The 15,816-nt window shown below is 44.9% G+C and overlaps 1 protein-coding gene and 1 long non-coding RNA gene across 17 annotated transcripts; one reads left to right on the top strand and one right to left on the bottom strand.

Moving 5' to 3' along the window:
* Nucleotides 1–92: 92 nt before the first annotated feature.
* On the bottom strand, nt 93–5,201 carry LOC127335935 (uncharacterized). Of its 16 annotated transcripts, none has more exons than XR_011752604.1 (11): nt 4,652–5,201; nt 4,249–4,302; nt 4,099–4,158; nt 3,581–3,659; nt 3,316–3,399; nt 2,897–3,037; nt 2,711–2,805; nt 2,517–2,583; nt 1,096–2,136; nt 798–976; nt 93–302 (listed from the first exon to the last, which is right to left on the bottom strand). It is a non-coding gene; the product is annotated as an uncharacterized lncRNA (long non-coding RNA). The 16 variants fall into 16 exon arrangements; XR_011752611.1 differs by having other exon boundaries at nt 2,517–2,557; XR_011752602.1 differs by having other exon boundaries at nt 2,517–2,805.
* Nucleotides 5,202–9,590: 4,389 nt separating this feature from the next.
* LOC127335938 (putative F-box protein At4g17565) lies at nt 9,591–11,964 on the top strand. The gene is made up of 2 exons (XM_051362672.2): nt 9,591–9,958; nt 10,591–11,964. Exons 1-2 carry the CDS (start codon nt 9,826–9,828, stop codon nt 11,811–11,813), a joined length of 1,356 nt encoding a protein of 451 aa, XP_051218632.1. The 5' UTR covers nt 9,591–9,825; the 3' UTR covers nt 11,814–11,964.
* Nucleotides 11,965–15,816: the final 3,852 nt, after the last annotated feature.

Below are 15,816 nucleotides of genomic sequence, written 5' to 3'. Positions count from 1 at the left end.
TCTGATTGTGTGAGTTGTATGAGACAACATAATACATATATAGATAAACACAAAAAGGAAGAGCAATTCAATGGCATTGTGCAATGGTAGTATGAAAAACTGCATGCTATATTTAGGTAATATTGCTGCAAAGCTCATCTGCAACATTATTATAGTGAATCAATTGTTGTCAATGGAGCAGGTCACCTATGCCTATTTGTAAGATATAATATATCATAATGACACATGTTACACCATAAAACAATTTAAAATGTATTAGGGAACTAATGATGCATGGTCCGTTCATTTCCCTGCTGCAAGATCTGCAAAATAAAAGCAATGAACAGATAAACTTCAGTTACAGCTTGCATGCACGTTATAGAAATTGTCCTAACTTGCTTATATCTTGTCCTAGAAGAAAGAACACTCCTTGCAACAGAAAAAGAATATGAAGATTTCTCTATTTAGACCATCTGTGAAAGTAAAACTAATTATATGACTTGATCATGAATCAGAATAGCTAGCAAAGACGTCACAGGCATAGCTAAGGGCTAACAAAGGACAAAAATGACAACGGTCAAGTTATACTCAACACTGTAGAACCAGAAACCTTACTCCATGACAGATAAAGGTTTCAATAAGTTTGGTCCAATGAAATTCTTCCTTTTTTGGCAATACATTTTTAGTGAGTAACCATTAAATTCAATAATTTTTTGCCAATACCTCATGGCACACCGTTCGAATATGGGTCTTATTTGTGTGAACAGAGAGTAAAATTTATCAATAGGATTAATTTAATTGCCTTGATTGACAGTTACCTGACACATGGAGGTAGAACATCTATTGGTGAACGCAGTACCGGTCCTCCTTAAAACAAAAAATTCACCAGCTGTTGGGCAGTAACGGAGGGGCATAGATCCAAATGAGGCATTTTCATACTCCAAGTGTGCCACTGAAGGTATCAATTATCTTCCTTAAAAAATTTAGTTTCTACCTCCTGTAAATAGACATGGACGAAATGTCATGAAGAGCAAGTATTTGCACTTGACAAAGAAAGCATTCAAAAAAAAACGACTTGATTATGTCTTAGTGCACACAATCTGAACCTCTTCTAACCTGCAGGTGGTAACAAAGTGCATAAAGCCATAAGCCTTTGCCTTGAGTTGTTGAGATGAAGTGCTCAACCCGGAATACAAACCTTCGGACTAACACATGCATCAACTAACTCATTTTCTAGCTGCAAGTACTGGGTCTAGTTTGTATAGAGTGGAGGTGCAGATAATTTCAACAAACTAATTTTCTAATTACATCTCATTGCATCGTAAATCCTAAAAACAACGGTAAATCACTATGGATCTGGGAACTTCAATCACCGTGCATATGCATAACAAAATGGAAATAAGCATTCAAAGTATAACTTAAATCCAATAGTTTCATCGAGCTTATGGTTCTGTCTTTGTATCTCCACATCTACAGCTAGCTTATCTCCTTATCTAAGGCAAAGAGAGGGGAAAATGCTGAAATAAAGTACACTGATGTACAAGAAGGGAGAGGACTATGGGACTAAGTAGGGGTGTTGAAAAAGAGAAAATTAGTTATATCCATTAGTAATCAACCAAACACTTGTCAGGGACATAAGAAGCAAACACAATTGTACTATATACTAAGGAGAGTTGCCGCTACCTGAAGACTAAATAAAGAGGCAGTCCAATATAAATTTGTGATCCCACAAGATTAGAATTTAAGGCTAGATTAGGTAAAATTAAACACTAAATGTGTAAATCATATATCTAAAGGAGAGGAATATTGATACGACTGCATGCCAAAAGTACATAAATACATTATTTCTAATTCTTTCTACACAAAGGCAACTGCTATGATATATTTTAGAGTGGATATGTTGGAGAGATTGCAATTAGTCACAACAACGAGCTGATTTCCTACCTGGGACACACTTCACAAAGGAGGTCATTCTTGTCACTGACAATGTCCCAAATGTCAAATCAGGTCTAATATAGAACTTAGAACTGACAGAGGTGTCTCACTTTCATGGGAAAGCAAGGTGAAGCCATGACATGGGCTAATTTGAAACAACTCAATTCTGATATTTTCTTATCTCTGCTCAACCATAGATTGCTCAACCATAGATTAAAAAGACTGCAGAAAATCAAATAGATGGATAATAAGCTATATTTAAGAGGAAATCTTATTCTAACACATCTTCGAACAAGCAAAGCTGGCTTCATGTAATTAATTAAAATATCTAGGCAACTACTAAGAAAGATAGCTATCTCACTATTGACAGTCGTAGCTTGTCATATTACAGAAGCAAGGTTAAAGACTGTGATCAACGGGGGATGATTCATCTATGCTATAGTATACGGATTAGCAAACCAGGTCCTATTTCAGCATAGACATTGTTTTGACAAATCCCCTTGATCGCGGCAACCTTTGCACTAAAAAATGGGGAGCAGGTAATGTGCTTTCTTTCATAGATCAAATAGCTACATGCTTCTTTTTGCGGGAAGGACACGCACCTGATAGACTGTAGCGCCTCCCACACACCGTAAAGGAACAACTGCATTAGTGTAATACGTCAACAACCTGAAAAATAGATGTGTTGCAAGCTGTAGCCAAGCCAGAGTAAGTAGGAGAAAGAATGGTGCCCAGCACCAACAAACCTAGCCGAGAAAGGCAAATGAGATTTGTGTAACTGAAGTCGAAACCTTACCATTCTCTGTTAATCATGGATGTTGGACTGTATCCATGGATCAACAATAACCCTCTATGATATCCAGATCTCTCTTAGACTGATAATTGAGTGCACTTCATCAGGAAACAAAACCGTGTAAATAATCTTTTAGATTGCATCAACAAAAGGAGTTACAGGGCATGTCAATTAGAAGAGAGGTCCTACACTGACTTATAGCTGTTATCAGGTTCTAGAGAATGCAAAGCGCTGCGAGACAGGCAGACCAACCATCACACGCCTTTATATGGAAGAACTAAGAGGATCCATCACTTTACATGTGTGAATTCCACCACTTGAATGCAGGGCCTAACAAAGTAACAATTTGAAGCCAAAAGTTACACTCGTCAGGCCAACTATTGACCATACGCGATGAAACTCTAACTATGCAGCAGATTAATATCTTAAATTAATATTAATAAATCTCCAGGTATATTTCAATTTTCATGTCAGCATGTACATTAGCAGATCTAAACTCGGCTTGACAACGTGTAGGAAACCCCAGTCTTCATTTCCTCAAAACATCAACATACATTGTAATATTACATTGATGATATGCACATGGATAGTAAGCATTGTATTAATACCTTGTCGTTTCCAAATCCAAGGCCTGTAAGCTTCTGCATTAGTTGTTGGAGGGCATTAAGTGATGTTGTCTCGCCTGTATGCTCCTGGCATAAAATTTTAGATATGAGTATATTGCCGTGAGATGTAATTTCTAAAATATTCATTAGAAAATAAGCCCATCTGATTCATAAGAGACACAAATGCCTCAGCTCCATAAACTCAAGAAAGTGCTCAATTTTAATTATTCGACATAGCTGAAAATAACCAGATACATCCTATTCTTACCTAAGGATAATATGCGCGCAGATGTTCTAAATACACTGCTGGCCCTGCTCTTAACCAGCACAAAAGGTATTTGGAGTACCTGCTGCCACCATAATAAAATTGACTATAATTGCATATAAAGCCCCATAACCAAGCGAAAGCACAAAAATGGTGTCGTAAAGAAAGGGAGGCTATATGCCAACTATTGGTTGAAAGAAGCATACAAACAACCTTCACCAAAAAAAATGACGGGCAACCATTTCAGAAAAGAGTGGAGTACCAATTATGTGCACACAAGCAAATCAAAGGAAGTAGTCAAATAAATGGAGCAGAAGTAAGATGAGTTCCACAAAAATGCAGACCTAATAGTTCGCTGAAGCACCTTCCTATCATAATATACATAAAACTTCATCCAAGCTTTGAACTGTTATTGAAGATATGTAAAAAAACATTCCTGTTATGTGTCTCCACCATGTTATGGTCTATAAGTTCTGAAAACATTGTAGCAATTTAGAGAATATAAGAAAGAGGATGGATACCTTGCGTGCACAAAACATTTCCACAATAGTCGAAGGGGGGAAATCTCTAGAAAACAGAAGCTGCGCATCAAACAAAATAATTCGAATTAAAGAGAGGGCATAACTGCTTTGTCAGACCATCTTTACACAAAAACTCAGATAATTTCTCGCCTTTGGTCATTACATGGACATGTTTCTTTGCTCAATCATTCATATGCTCCATGCCTAGCAGAACCAAACAACAAAGAACAATACGTTGATCGGTCAGTGAAATCGGATAGAAGTAACCAACTTAAGCGCATATAAATCTCTCTCCTTAACATCATGGTACCTTAACTACAAAACTGCAACCAGCTAGATGCATCTAAGGTATTACCAACATTAGTCTTAGCTAGGATTTTCGTCAAACACTTTGCACGCGCACATAAAAAATAGATCTGGACAAACCAAGATGATATGTTCTAGGGGCTATATCTCCACTTTTAGCTCAGCCTCGAGGATAGAGAGATCCAGGAATTGAGAAAATCACGCAAAAAAACAAAATAAATAGCAGGTGACATACAACGGGCAGGACCTGCTCTCACGGATGCAAGATGATGGCCCATTGATCTACGGCCGCAGGTAGAGCGCGCGGAAGATGCAGACGACGGCGGATCTACAGGGCCCCGCGTTGACCGCTGGCTGTAGCTGCTCGACCCCGACCGCAGGCGGAGCGCGCGCAAGACGCGGACGACGGCGGATCTACAGGCCCCCGCGTTGACTGCCGGCTGCAGCTGCTCGACCCCGCGGCGATGAAGAAGCCCACCGGTGACGTGGTGTCAGAGGAGCAGGCGGTCGTCCGCGAGGTCGAGCCCCACGCAAGGCGAGGCGGTCGGCCATGGGTGGTACAGCCTGCAGCAATCGTGTGCTGCTCCAAGGCGGCCAACCGCCGCTCTCCTTCTCCGCTCCAAGGAGATCACCAGCGAGGCAGGGAGGAGCACGGGAGGATGCGAGGTGGTGGCGGCACCGATGCAGAGGAGGAGCTAGGGCAGGGAGAGGTGGCGGCGGGATGGGGGAACGCGAGGGGGGAGGAGGAAGAGGAGAGATGTGGCTGGTGGAAATGAATTGGGTTTGGCCGGTGGGCTCTGATTTTTGTCTCACGCACAACCACTCGTGGCCAATGTCTACTCTACCCCTGCTAGTGGAGATATTTCCTCCTCCCCTGACGCCACGCTCGACCGAACCAAATGCCACCTGCTGCGACTGATGAGCGGGGTCGGGCGAAGGTGGGGCCCACGAGCAGCCAGAGGTGGGTAAGAAACGACTGTTGCATGGGGATAGCTAGTGAAGGAACCAATGTGGAAACGCCCACGCACCAGGAGGGCCAATCAGCGCCTCTTTCTATGCCCAGAATGAACAGCCCAGATTCACCCATGGGAAGATCCGACGGTTCACACGCTGAAATCGCTGTGAAGCCCCCTATGGGGGGCATCGTTTATACCTTTAGATGTCTCCAAGCAGGAGATGCTTGGAGGATGGTTGAGCGATCCTTAGAGCAAATGACAAACTACGAAACCATGCATCCACAGAGGTATGGCGCCATGATGTTAGCTCTATTGTTATTCTTCTTGCAATGGGCATTTTGCGGAGCAGTTTGATTTCTGTTTCTCTGGCCACATGATAATGAGTGTTTACAAACTGTCAGGTAGGTCATGCTATCAAAAAACCTGCAACACCTAGAATGGGTTAAAGGACAAAGGAGGAAGGACTCGACAACTCTCTTGGTCAGCCTGTGCCTAGGTTGTGAAAACAAAATTTGTAGTTCTGTTGTTACCATGCTTTATTTCTACACTGGAGAGGAGTGATGCTCTATGTCCTTACAAAACTCAAATACGTTTTATAGTAGAAATACCTCAATGGTATGTGCTATTTTGCACTTAGGATTATGTGATTCTAATGTGAGTACACATATATTTCAGTAAATCTAGAGTATTGTTCAACAGGTGTTATGTTCATTGACTTATTGATTCCATCTGAAAAATCTATTAATACAGTACTTGTTTTCTGATGTACTTATAATATTGGATGTAAACTAAAAGGATCATGCAATGTAGCGAAAATTGTTTCATAGATTGCAGATTTACCACGCGTATTGTCTATCTTAATGTGGAATATGAACAGTAAGCAAAACCGATGACTATATTCCTACATAAGCCTGGTACACATGAACCTTTTTGTAGTTCACTCTTCCGTAATTGGTAAAACCCTCTGCAGTTACATCTGCTGAAATCTCTTTCTATATTTAGGTAAAGCATCTCATCCTAGATTATTATGGGCACAATTCGGTTTCTTTTTCTTTAGCGCATGCGTCCATCTGTTTGGGGCGTCAGGCATCAATCACCTCGGATAAAGCCAAGATTTTTTTTAACGAAGGACATCACACTCTCTGGTTACATCTTTGCCGGGTACCATACAATCTTATGACATATTTGTTAGAACGCACAGCGTGGCTGAAAATAAAGAGTTTATCATTTTTGTTTAGGCACCTGCTTTAGCTAACGACATAGTGTGAACATTGAACAAAGAGAAAGGCGAACAAGGACAATGCGAACTGCATGCAGAAAGTACAACAACGGCAATGAATTAGCAAAGCCACTCAAATCAAAATAGCATAAGGCATCTCCAATGACCCGATGCAAACGAATCGACGCGGTATGTTTGTGTCCATGCGGATATGTGGGAATTAAAACCTAGCCTAGTGGCCGGTGCAAACTGAATAGTTGTCCACGGTGACCCATCCACGGCTTAAATTTTGGCTGGAATTGTGTCGTCATGGACAAAATACGGTTCACGCGTGTAAGCCCCCGTCGTCTCAGGCCCGCGTGGAGACGGGTCGACGACCACTTCGCTTCCCCCCCTATGTGCATTGGTCACTACGGCGCCATCAATAGGCCGGTTTGACTTTTGGTATCCGTTTTACATCGAGCCGGTGGAGATGCCTTAAGCCACTAGAAAAAGCGCGCGCGCACACACACAGAGAGATATATCGTCACTCATCCACGACGATAGCGGCACACAACCCTGCCGCTTTGCCTCACAAAAAGCTCGGCTTACATCCATAACACATCTTCTCCCACTCGATGATTTATCCCACCCACCCCCATTACAGTCTATTAATAACATGACTGGAATTGACATACCCGCGTGACACCCATCGCCTCGACGCCTATCTACAGACGCATACAACTCCATCAAATAGCCGACCGCCAGCGCAACGACACGACCCGCGCACCTGCAGTGTCACACCGACCATCCAACCTTTAGGAGAGACGCTAAGTCCCGATGTACTGCCCTCAAAGATAAAACCAGTAGGGACGGCAACAAAGTAATGCTCACCACGACAAAACAACACCCGTGCCACAATATCTAATCGTCAATATCGGAGGACGGCGCAGCAGAGCGCGCCTGGACCATCTAGTACAACCTCATTTCATCTATTTTTCTGCTCCTTGGATGATAAGGACAATTGATTTGTTCGGCCGAATTCGTGACTGGGGAGGTGTAAGGGCCTACAACCCCAAAACAAGGACGTTCAAGCGGGTTTTCCCCTTCGGAGGTATGTGTAATTCTTTGAGCACCGTTTACCCTTCGGAGGTATGGATCACTCCGAACATGTGAAAGATAGGACCGTGTCTCCAGAATCTAAAATAGTTTGTCAAATAAAATAACTGTCTGTAGAGGTCACCCAGCACACTTCTGTGGATCGATTAAAGATTTGTAAAGACTTCGACCCGCAGATGGTGCATGCAAAATGGGGCGAAGGTGATATCACAACCGTTCCTGTTATTCATGTGTCTTGAGATTCGATCCGACATGGCTCCACATGAAAAGAGAATCTACAGCTGTCATACGTGTAAAACTAACAGTACTTCTGACACAACTGTATGTACCATCTAATAAATTTAGACGGACTCTATAAATTTAGCACGCCATATTGCAGGACTACATAGTCATGCCATAGGAACTTCATGCGCAAATAATAGAGGACTCTATAGATATAGGTCACGAAATAAATTTTAAAATATTAAATATTAGACTCATTTTGACGAGCTCGTCGCGAGGAAGTCAAATATGCAAATAAAATCTCATTTACATTTGTTCCGTGAAAGTTGTGCTCGTTTTTCAATTCGTAGTGTAGTTGGAGAAGGGAATCTTCTGGTATGAGTGGTCACATGTGCGGTCCCCACTGGTGGACATCCCAATGACATGCAATGGCTTAGATTTCACTTGCGCCCCATTTAATAAGTCACAGTGCATTTCTGGTTGTATTACAGTTCTGTGAATGAGATGGGTGGTGCGGGGGTCGGAAGAAATCCTTGTCGGCTCGTTCGATACCGGCGCGGTGGCGCCTGCGGGTGCCATATTTTCTTCTTGAAGGGCGCCGGGTGTACCCCTACCTACTCACCTCCGCGTACCGGAGGAAACCCTAGGACTAGTCCGGGCAGCAGTGGCGTCGTCATCGCTTCCTTGTTGAAGGTGTTGTTTGGTATGCGGCGTTTTAGAGTGGTAGGAGTGTGGTGGTTCTTCTCAGGAGGGCACGGCGGTTGCTGGTCGTCCTCATTTTCGTCGATTTGCCTGTGTTGGCATTATTTTCTTTTTTCTTTTCTTTGTCTTTTGCTTTGGGTTTGGTTGTGATTCGGCCCCAGAGTTGTATCGTATGGTTGGTATATTAATATAGCGGAGCGAAAGCCTATTTGAAAAAGGCCCTAGCATCGGCGGCGGGAGTCACCGAGACGCCACCTTTCCTCATCCCCGCGTTTTTCCTGCGCAGATCTTCTTTGCACTGCTATCCCCACGGCGGGAAGACGGCGGCGTGCAAGAACAGTGATGTGTACTTAGTTACACAGTTAGTGGTTTTGTTAGGGTCACCACTAAAAGGCACACCATTTTCCTACGGTTTGTAATCATGGATTCCATGGTTGCCAGGGGTGTCCCTGCCGTGTGTTGATCCAGTGAATCATCAGTCACATAGGCTAGCAGTCGGGACTGGTGAAAGATGGATTTTTTTCATTGGATCCCCTACATTACCGCATTGAAGAATCTTCAAGCAAGCTTTTAAAACAGAATCTTCAATCACCCCTTTGTGCATAGTGAAATTGCTGATGGTCTTTGTACGACCATGAGTGGAAGTCTTTCTTCAGGAGAGAGCGAGTGGAATTTCTTTTTCTTGGTGGTAGAGTGAGTTTTTTTTCTTTGACCATCGAGTGAGTACATTATTTTGAAGCCTGAATGATGCATTGGGCTCGGTTGAATTTAAGGACCCTACAAGAGGCTCGAGCCTTTATATAGTCCAGACAGACAACGGCCCATATGGTGGAGGTTTTCACTTAAAAAAGTGGAAGCCCATTTAATCGCGCGATTCCGCTAGAAAACAAAAAAAGAAAGCCCGCGTTTGGACCGAACACAGACAGAAGAAAGATGGCGCCATGGCGGGCAGCCACCGAAATAGAGAAGCCCACAAAAACCCAGAGAGAAAGCCCTAGCATCATCCACAAGTCAGCCACGCATCCTGTCTCTCCAAAAAAAAGAGTGGCAGCCACAGCAATTCCCCAATCGCGTACGGTCTTCCGCCCCCATGTCCGGCGAGCGCAGTCTCGACGACAACTCCCAGTGGCGCGATTCCGGTGACAAATCTTGTTTGCTGAAAACCTCCTTCACCTACAAGGGCGAGGCTCCCCTCCCAGCGTTCTTGTTCGTCTGTGAGATCTGATGCCACTGGCGATTTCTCCATCTCCCTCCGTCCTTCCGCGTGACCATTTTGATTCGGAGAGCAGCAATATGGGAGGCACTCCTCCTGGCGTCGATTCCTCCCCCGGTGATGAGTTATCCGCGACAGCTATGGGTATGTCAATCTCAATCTTTCGCTCAACTGGCATAACATAGAAAAATACGCATTTTTTTAACCCGGCGAGGGGTAAGTTTTTGTTGTTTGCTGTACAAAGGTGCAGATAATTAGCTGGGTCTGTTGATTTTAGGGAGATGCATATTTTCCCCCGTCAGTTCTTTCCTTAATGATTCGATTTTCCGTTCAAAATACATAAAAGATGCAGTTTTTATGTGCGTTCCCGTGTAAGCTTTGCTCTTTTCCCCACTTGGGTGTTATCACAAATCGGATCTCCAAACCTTTCTGTATTGCTTTTCTTCTAGTGAACGATTATGAGCTTGTTCATTCCGCTTTCGACTTGGTTCTCCGTTTCCTTTTGAGATACGGAGATAGTCCTGATGTATGTTGGATCGTTTGTTTGCCTTGTTATATACTCAGTAGTAATTTTAATTGCAAGCACATATAACCTGACGAAACCAATTACTATGGCACCACCATATTATGAGCTTGTTCATTCCGCTTTCGACTTGGTTTCCGTTGCCCTTTCAGATACGGAGATAGTCCTGGTATTTGTTGGATCCTGTGTTTGCCTTGTTATATAAAATTTTAATTGCAAGCACATAACCTGAAGTATTCAATTACTATGGCAGCACCATCCGGTTGGTCGGACCTCCCAATGGATCTTCTTCTCAGCATCCTGCAACGCCTTGAGCTCCCACAAGCCCTCGCATTTGCAGCCGTCTGCACATCATGGTGCTCGGCTGCCATAGCAGCCGGCATCCCATGTTCTCGCAGGCCATGGCTCGTGTCTTGGGGCAACTTCCTGGAGCAAAGGGAATTACAGCTGAAATCCAAGATGAAATGGGTCCCAGCAGCAGCAACCTGCAAGTTCCGCCATCTCCTTGACGCGGACAAGGTTTATAATGTTAATTTTCCCAAGGGTTGCTTCGTTGCATGTTGTGGAGCCTCCCATGGATGGCTGTTTCTGGTGAACGACCTCTCCAATCTTGTTCTGTACAACCCTTTCAACTCGTGCATGATCCCTCTCCCGCCAATCACCGATTTCTCGTGTGTGACGGCAGTTTACGACAGCGCAGGGAATTTGGAACATTACCTTTTTATGGGTGACACAGTCTATCAGGCAAATTATCTAGGAGCGTGGTTTTATCAGAAGGCTGTGTTGTCCTGCAGCCCGTCTAATGGTGGTGACTATGTTGCGATGATCATCCACCGAGATAGTGATTGGCTTTCTTTCGTTAGGGCAGGCGAAAGCAAGTGGCAAACTGCTTCCATGTTAGATCTGAGCAAGCTAGATCGGTACACTGACTGTGCATACCACAATGGGAGGTTCTACAGCGTGACATTGCAAGGAAAAGTGGATAAGTGGGATCTCAATGCACCGGATGGACCAACAAAGGAGGCGATTATTGAGCATAGGCACTATGCGCCTGTTATTACTAGACAGCTGGTATCTACACCGTGGGGTGATCTCTTGCAAGTCCGTGTGATTTATACAAACGCGAAGAGTAGGTACCCAGATAATGTCAAGTTCCAGATTCGCAAGGTTGATCTTGAAGGATCGAGAAATGTGTCGATCAAGGACTTCGGAGATCATGCTATTTTCATTGGACTGAACCACTCGGCATGTTTGCCCACGGAGAGGCTCCCTGGTGTGCAGCCTCGTTTCATCTATTTCTCTGCTCCTTGGATGCTACCGACAATTGATTTGTTCGGCCGAATTCGTGACTGGGGAGGTGTAAGGGCCTACAACCCCAAAACAAGGACGTTCAAGCGGGTTTTCCCCTTCGGAGGTATGTGTAATTCTTTGAGCACCGTTTACCCTTCGGAGGTATGGATCACTCCGAACATGTGAAAGATAGGACCGTGTCTCCAGAATCTAAATTAGTTTGTCAAATAAAATAACTGTCTGTAGAGGTCACCCAGCACACTTCTGTGGATTGATTAAAGATTTGTAAAGACCTGGGTTGTATTACAGTTCTGTGAATGAGATGGTTATTTTTAAAGGCTGTATGTTGTACAGTAGAAGGAACCCTGTGTTGCAGTGGGGACTCTTACATGGTTTATTCAGTATGTGTTCCATGCTTGCTTTAGACACACGGCCAAGTGCCAACGGAATCAAGTAAAAACAGCTTAGAGCATCTCCACCGACTTGCCCCAAACAGGCGACAGCAGCGTCCTATTGGGGAGAGGGTACACACCGGCGACCCTAAAACGTAGACCCCCAAGAAAATTAAGGGTTTGAATTTTCACAAATAACGTTGGATTTCATTGGAATTTATACAAAATTTGCAAAATAAATAGTACTCCCTCCGTCACGTAAAAGATGTCGGTACCCCTCCCCCCGCTAGTTCATTTTCGAATTTGCAAAAAAACCCCGAATTCATCCAAATCGATTCATATTTGGACAAATCAAACTGATATCTTTGCGATTCCCTGCGGTCCGTCGCTCGCCCCGCAAATTCCGGCGTCCGCCGCTCCAGTCGTTGTCTCCCCGCGGTCGCCTCGCGTGCCCCGCTCGCCGTTGGATGGAACCCGTGGGGTTCACCGTCGAAGGAATCGAGCAAGGCGCTCCCCGATGAAGGAATCGAGCAAGGTCGCGCCGTGGTAGGACTAGCACCGGCGCGGGGGAGGAAGGCCGCGCCACTCCCGCTCCGATCTCCTCGGCACGTTCCCGTCCGCGAAGTCGAGCTCGCCTTGCTGCCGCTCAGGAGGACAAGGACGAGGAGGCCGGCCGTGAGGAGGACGGCAGCAGCAAGGCCGCCGCCACCAAGATGACCACGACGACGCAGACGGTGGAGCTCCACATGGTGGGATTCGCCAAAGACACCGTGCTCAAGCAGCGGCGCTGGAACCGGATTGCGCAGGAGGAAGCCCTCCTTACTCGGCGAGGAGGAGCGGGCCGCCATCCTGCTCATGGCGCTCTCCTCGGGTGTCATCTAAGCCTTGTTGGATGGATCTTTGGTTGTCTGCATGGTTGGATCGATCTTTGGTTGTCTGCAGTAGTAGTAGTAGCCCTCTGACTCTGCAACGTAACAGCAATGGGGATGAATGAACTAGTGTGCAGTAAAGAGCAGAATAGCTCCAGAACAATGTGTATGTGATTTCCAAGCCTAGTCTTTCAGTATAATGAGAACTAGAGATCCTCCCACAATGTGATGATCCTATTATATATGAATGCTTATGGAAGGAAACTACTCATAGCTAAATCTGTGCATTATTCATTTCTGCAATATCTCAGGATTAATCCACAACACAAGAACTTACAGAGAAGAACAGGTGAATTGCTTGATTTGTCTTTAGAACAGGGATTCAATTGAATTAAACAGCACTATTCAGTATTTCCCTATTATACTGAAGATAGACAGCAGTATTTCCTCATCCGAGTTACTTGAAAAAGTGGCCCAGCATCACATACATGATCAAAAAATAGTCTTGATAAGCAATCTGGGAGTATATGAATTGATTAGTAGTCTAGTACTCTGTTACTCCTCGTAAAGATCAGGGAGTACTTTCTTGCATAAAATGATCACTTACTTCTCGTAAAGATCACTTACTTCTCGTAAAGATGCGCAACAGCGGCGATGTGGAGAAGTCAACTGCATCTGCGCGCTCTGGTGACCGGCTTGCAGCAGCATCGGAGACGAACCATACCGACAAATCCCACCGCCTAATTAGTCAGGCCAAGAACCATACGGCACTCAGAATCTTGCCAGGAAGAAAACAAAATCCACAATCTCGACTAATCTGCGCCTGCCACTGCGAGCGAGGAACAGGGTTCTTACCGGTGGGGATGGTGAAGGGTGAGTAGGCAGCCTTGCCCTGGCGCACGCACCTCTCGCAGGCGGACACGCAGGAGGCGAGGAGCAGCAAGATGAGGCAGGAGGAGGGGGCGGGGAGAAGAACTAGGATGGCGACCTGTCAGGAGACGGACCTCACTGACCCGGATTTTATGCGAGAGGAAGGAGAATGGCGCTCCGGCGGCGCTCGTCGACAGAAGGAGGAAGAAGGTAAACAGGAATATAGGGTTTCATATTGCATAGCGTGCCTCCCATCCACCCACCCCTGCCCTTTATATACCAGGACAGGGTCACGCTTAGTTTGATAAATGCGATTACAGACTTGCTAATGATAGTTAAGGCGGGAAAAACGGAAATTAAACACGATCGCCGTGGACCGTTGGATCTTGTCGGAATCTCTCTGAGCCAGTCGTTAACTGAAGAAGTGTCGCTTCGTCAGGTCACTGTCCTGACATTGCTCCCCCCTTGAGGCAAGACCTCAGGGCTTGAAGGCTGGGAATGTCTTGGCGACGAAGTCTGCATCTTCCCAGGTGGCTTCATCAGTTGTCATTCCTTCCCATTGGATGAGCCATTGAGGCACCGCGACATCATAGTCACCAGCACTGCGAGGGACTTGGCGTCACTGAAGAAGGGCCACAGGGTAGTACTTGACTTTACCTGCTGGTGTTACCAATGGCAGATTCTTGGAGGGAATAGCCTTGGGGCCAAGGTGCTTCTTTAGCTGGCTGACATGGAAAACATCATGCAGTAGGGTGCCTTCTGGTAACTGCAATTTGTAAGCTCTTTTTCCCACTAGCTGTATCACTTTGTAAGGTCCATACCACTTAGAGGCCAGTTTCAAAGGGTTGCATGCACCCGGTGCTGTTTCCCTTTGTGGCAACATCTTCAAGTAGACCATGTCCCCCAGATCAAAAGACCTCGGCGTCCTGTGCAAGTCAGCATACTTCTTCATAGACTTCTGGGCTTTAGCCAAGTTATGCTGCAGGGTCAAGAGCATTTCTCTTTGTCCAGTAGAGTTGCTTGTGCAGCTGGTGTCATAGAGGAGGTTGCAGGTAGTTCAGTCAATAGGGGAGGGGCATACTCATACAATGCCTCGAAAGGTGACATCTTAATTGCAGTATGATAGCTACAGTTGTACCAGAATTCAGCAGCTGGAAGATAATCAATCCATTTCTTTGGCTGCTGGAAGACCATGCATCTGAGGTATTGCTCCATACACTGATTGACTCTCTCAGTTTGCCCATCAGATTCAGGATGGTAAGCAGTAGAGAAATGCAGAGAGATTTTTAGTGCAGCAAATATTTTGTTCCACAATTTGCTTAGGAATATGGTGTCTCTATCAGAAGTGATCACTGTGGGAGGACCATGATGAGACAGAGGAAGAAAGTGGGCATATTTTGTGAGTCTGTCCACTACCACTAATATCACATTCTTCCCTTTGGACATAGGTAATCCTTCCACAAAGTCCATACTCACCTCAGACCATTTTTCTGGGGAATATTTAATGGCTCCAATAATCCAGGGTAATGGACCCTCTCTGTCTTTGAGATTTGACAAACAGGACAGACTGCAATTTGCTCCGCTACATAATTTTTCATCTTGGGCCAGTAAAAGCTATGTTTGAGTTTGTGATAAGTAACTCTTGCTCCAGAATGCCCTCCAAAGATGGAAGAGTGGAAGGAGTCAAACACCCTCTGCTTGAGATCAGTTGCCATGCCAATGTATACTCTTCCTTTGTACCTAAGGATGCCAGATTGAACAGAATAGTTAGCATGGCTGGTTGGGGCAACTGTTACCTCTTGTAGGAGTTTGGGGGCCACTTCATCATTACTATAGGAAGCAGTAATGTCATGTGTCCAGGAAGGAATAGCTATAGCTAAAGCTTGACAGTGTTCTTGTTCCACAACTATGTCTGAAGGCTGGTGTTTCCTGGAAAGAGCATCTGCAGCAGTATTTTCAGAACCTTTCTTGTATTGGATGGAGTAATCAAATTCCAGGAGTTTGAGCATCAATTTGTGTTGAATTCCCTCGAGCAGTCGTTGGCTTGCAATGTATTTG

Source organism: Lolium perenne, chromosome 2, assembly GCF_019359855.2.
Source record: "Lolium perenne isolate Kyuss_39 chromosome 2, Kyuss_2.0, whole genome shotgun sequence".
NCBI lineage: Eukaryota > Viridiplantae > Streptophyta > Magnoliopsida > Poales > Poaceae > Lolium > Lolium perenne.
The sequence above is the reverse complement of the archived record's forward strand: the minus strand, read 5'-3'. Positions and strand labels throughout refer to the sequence as shown.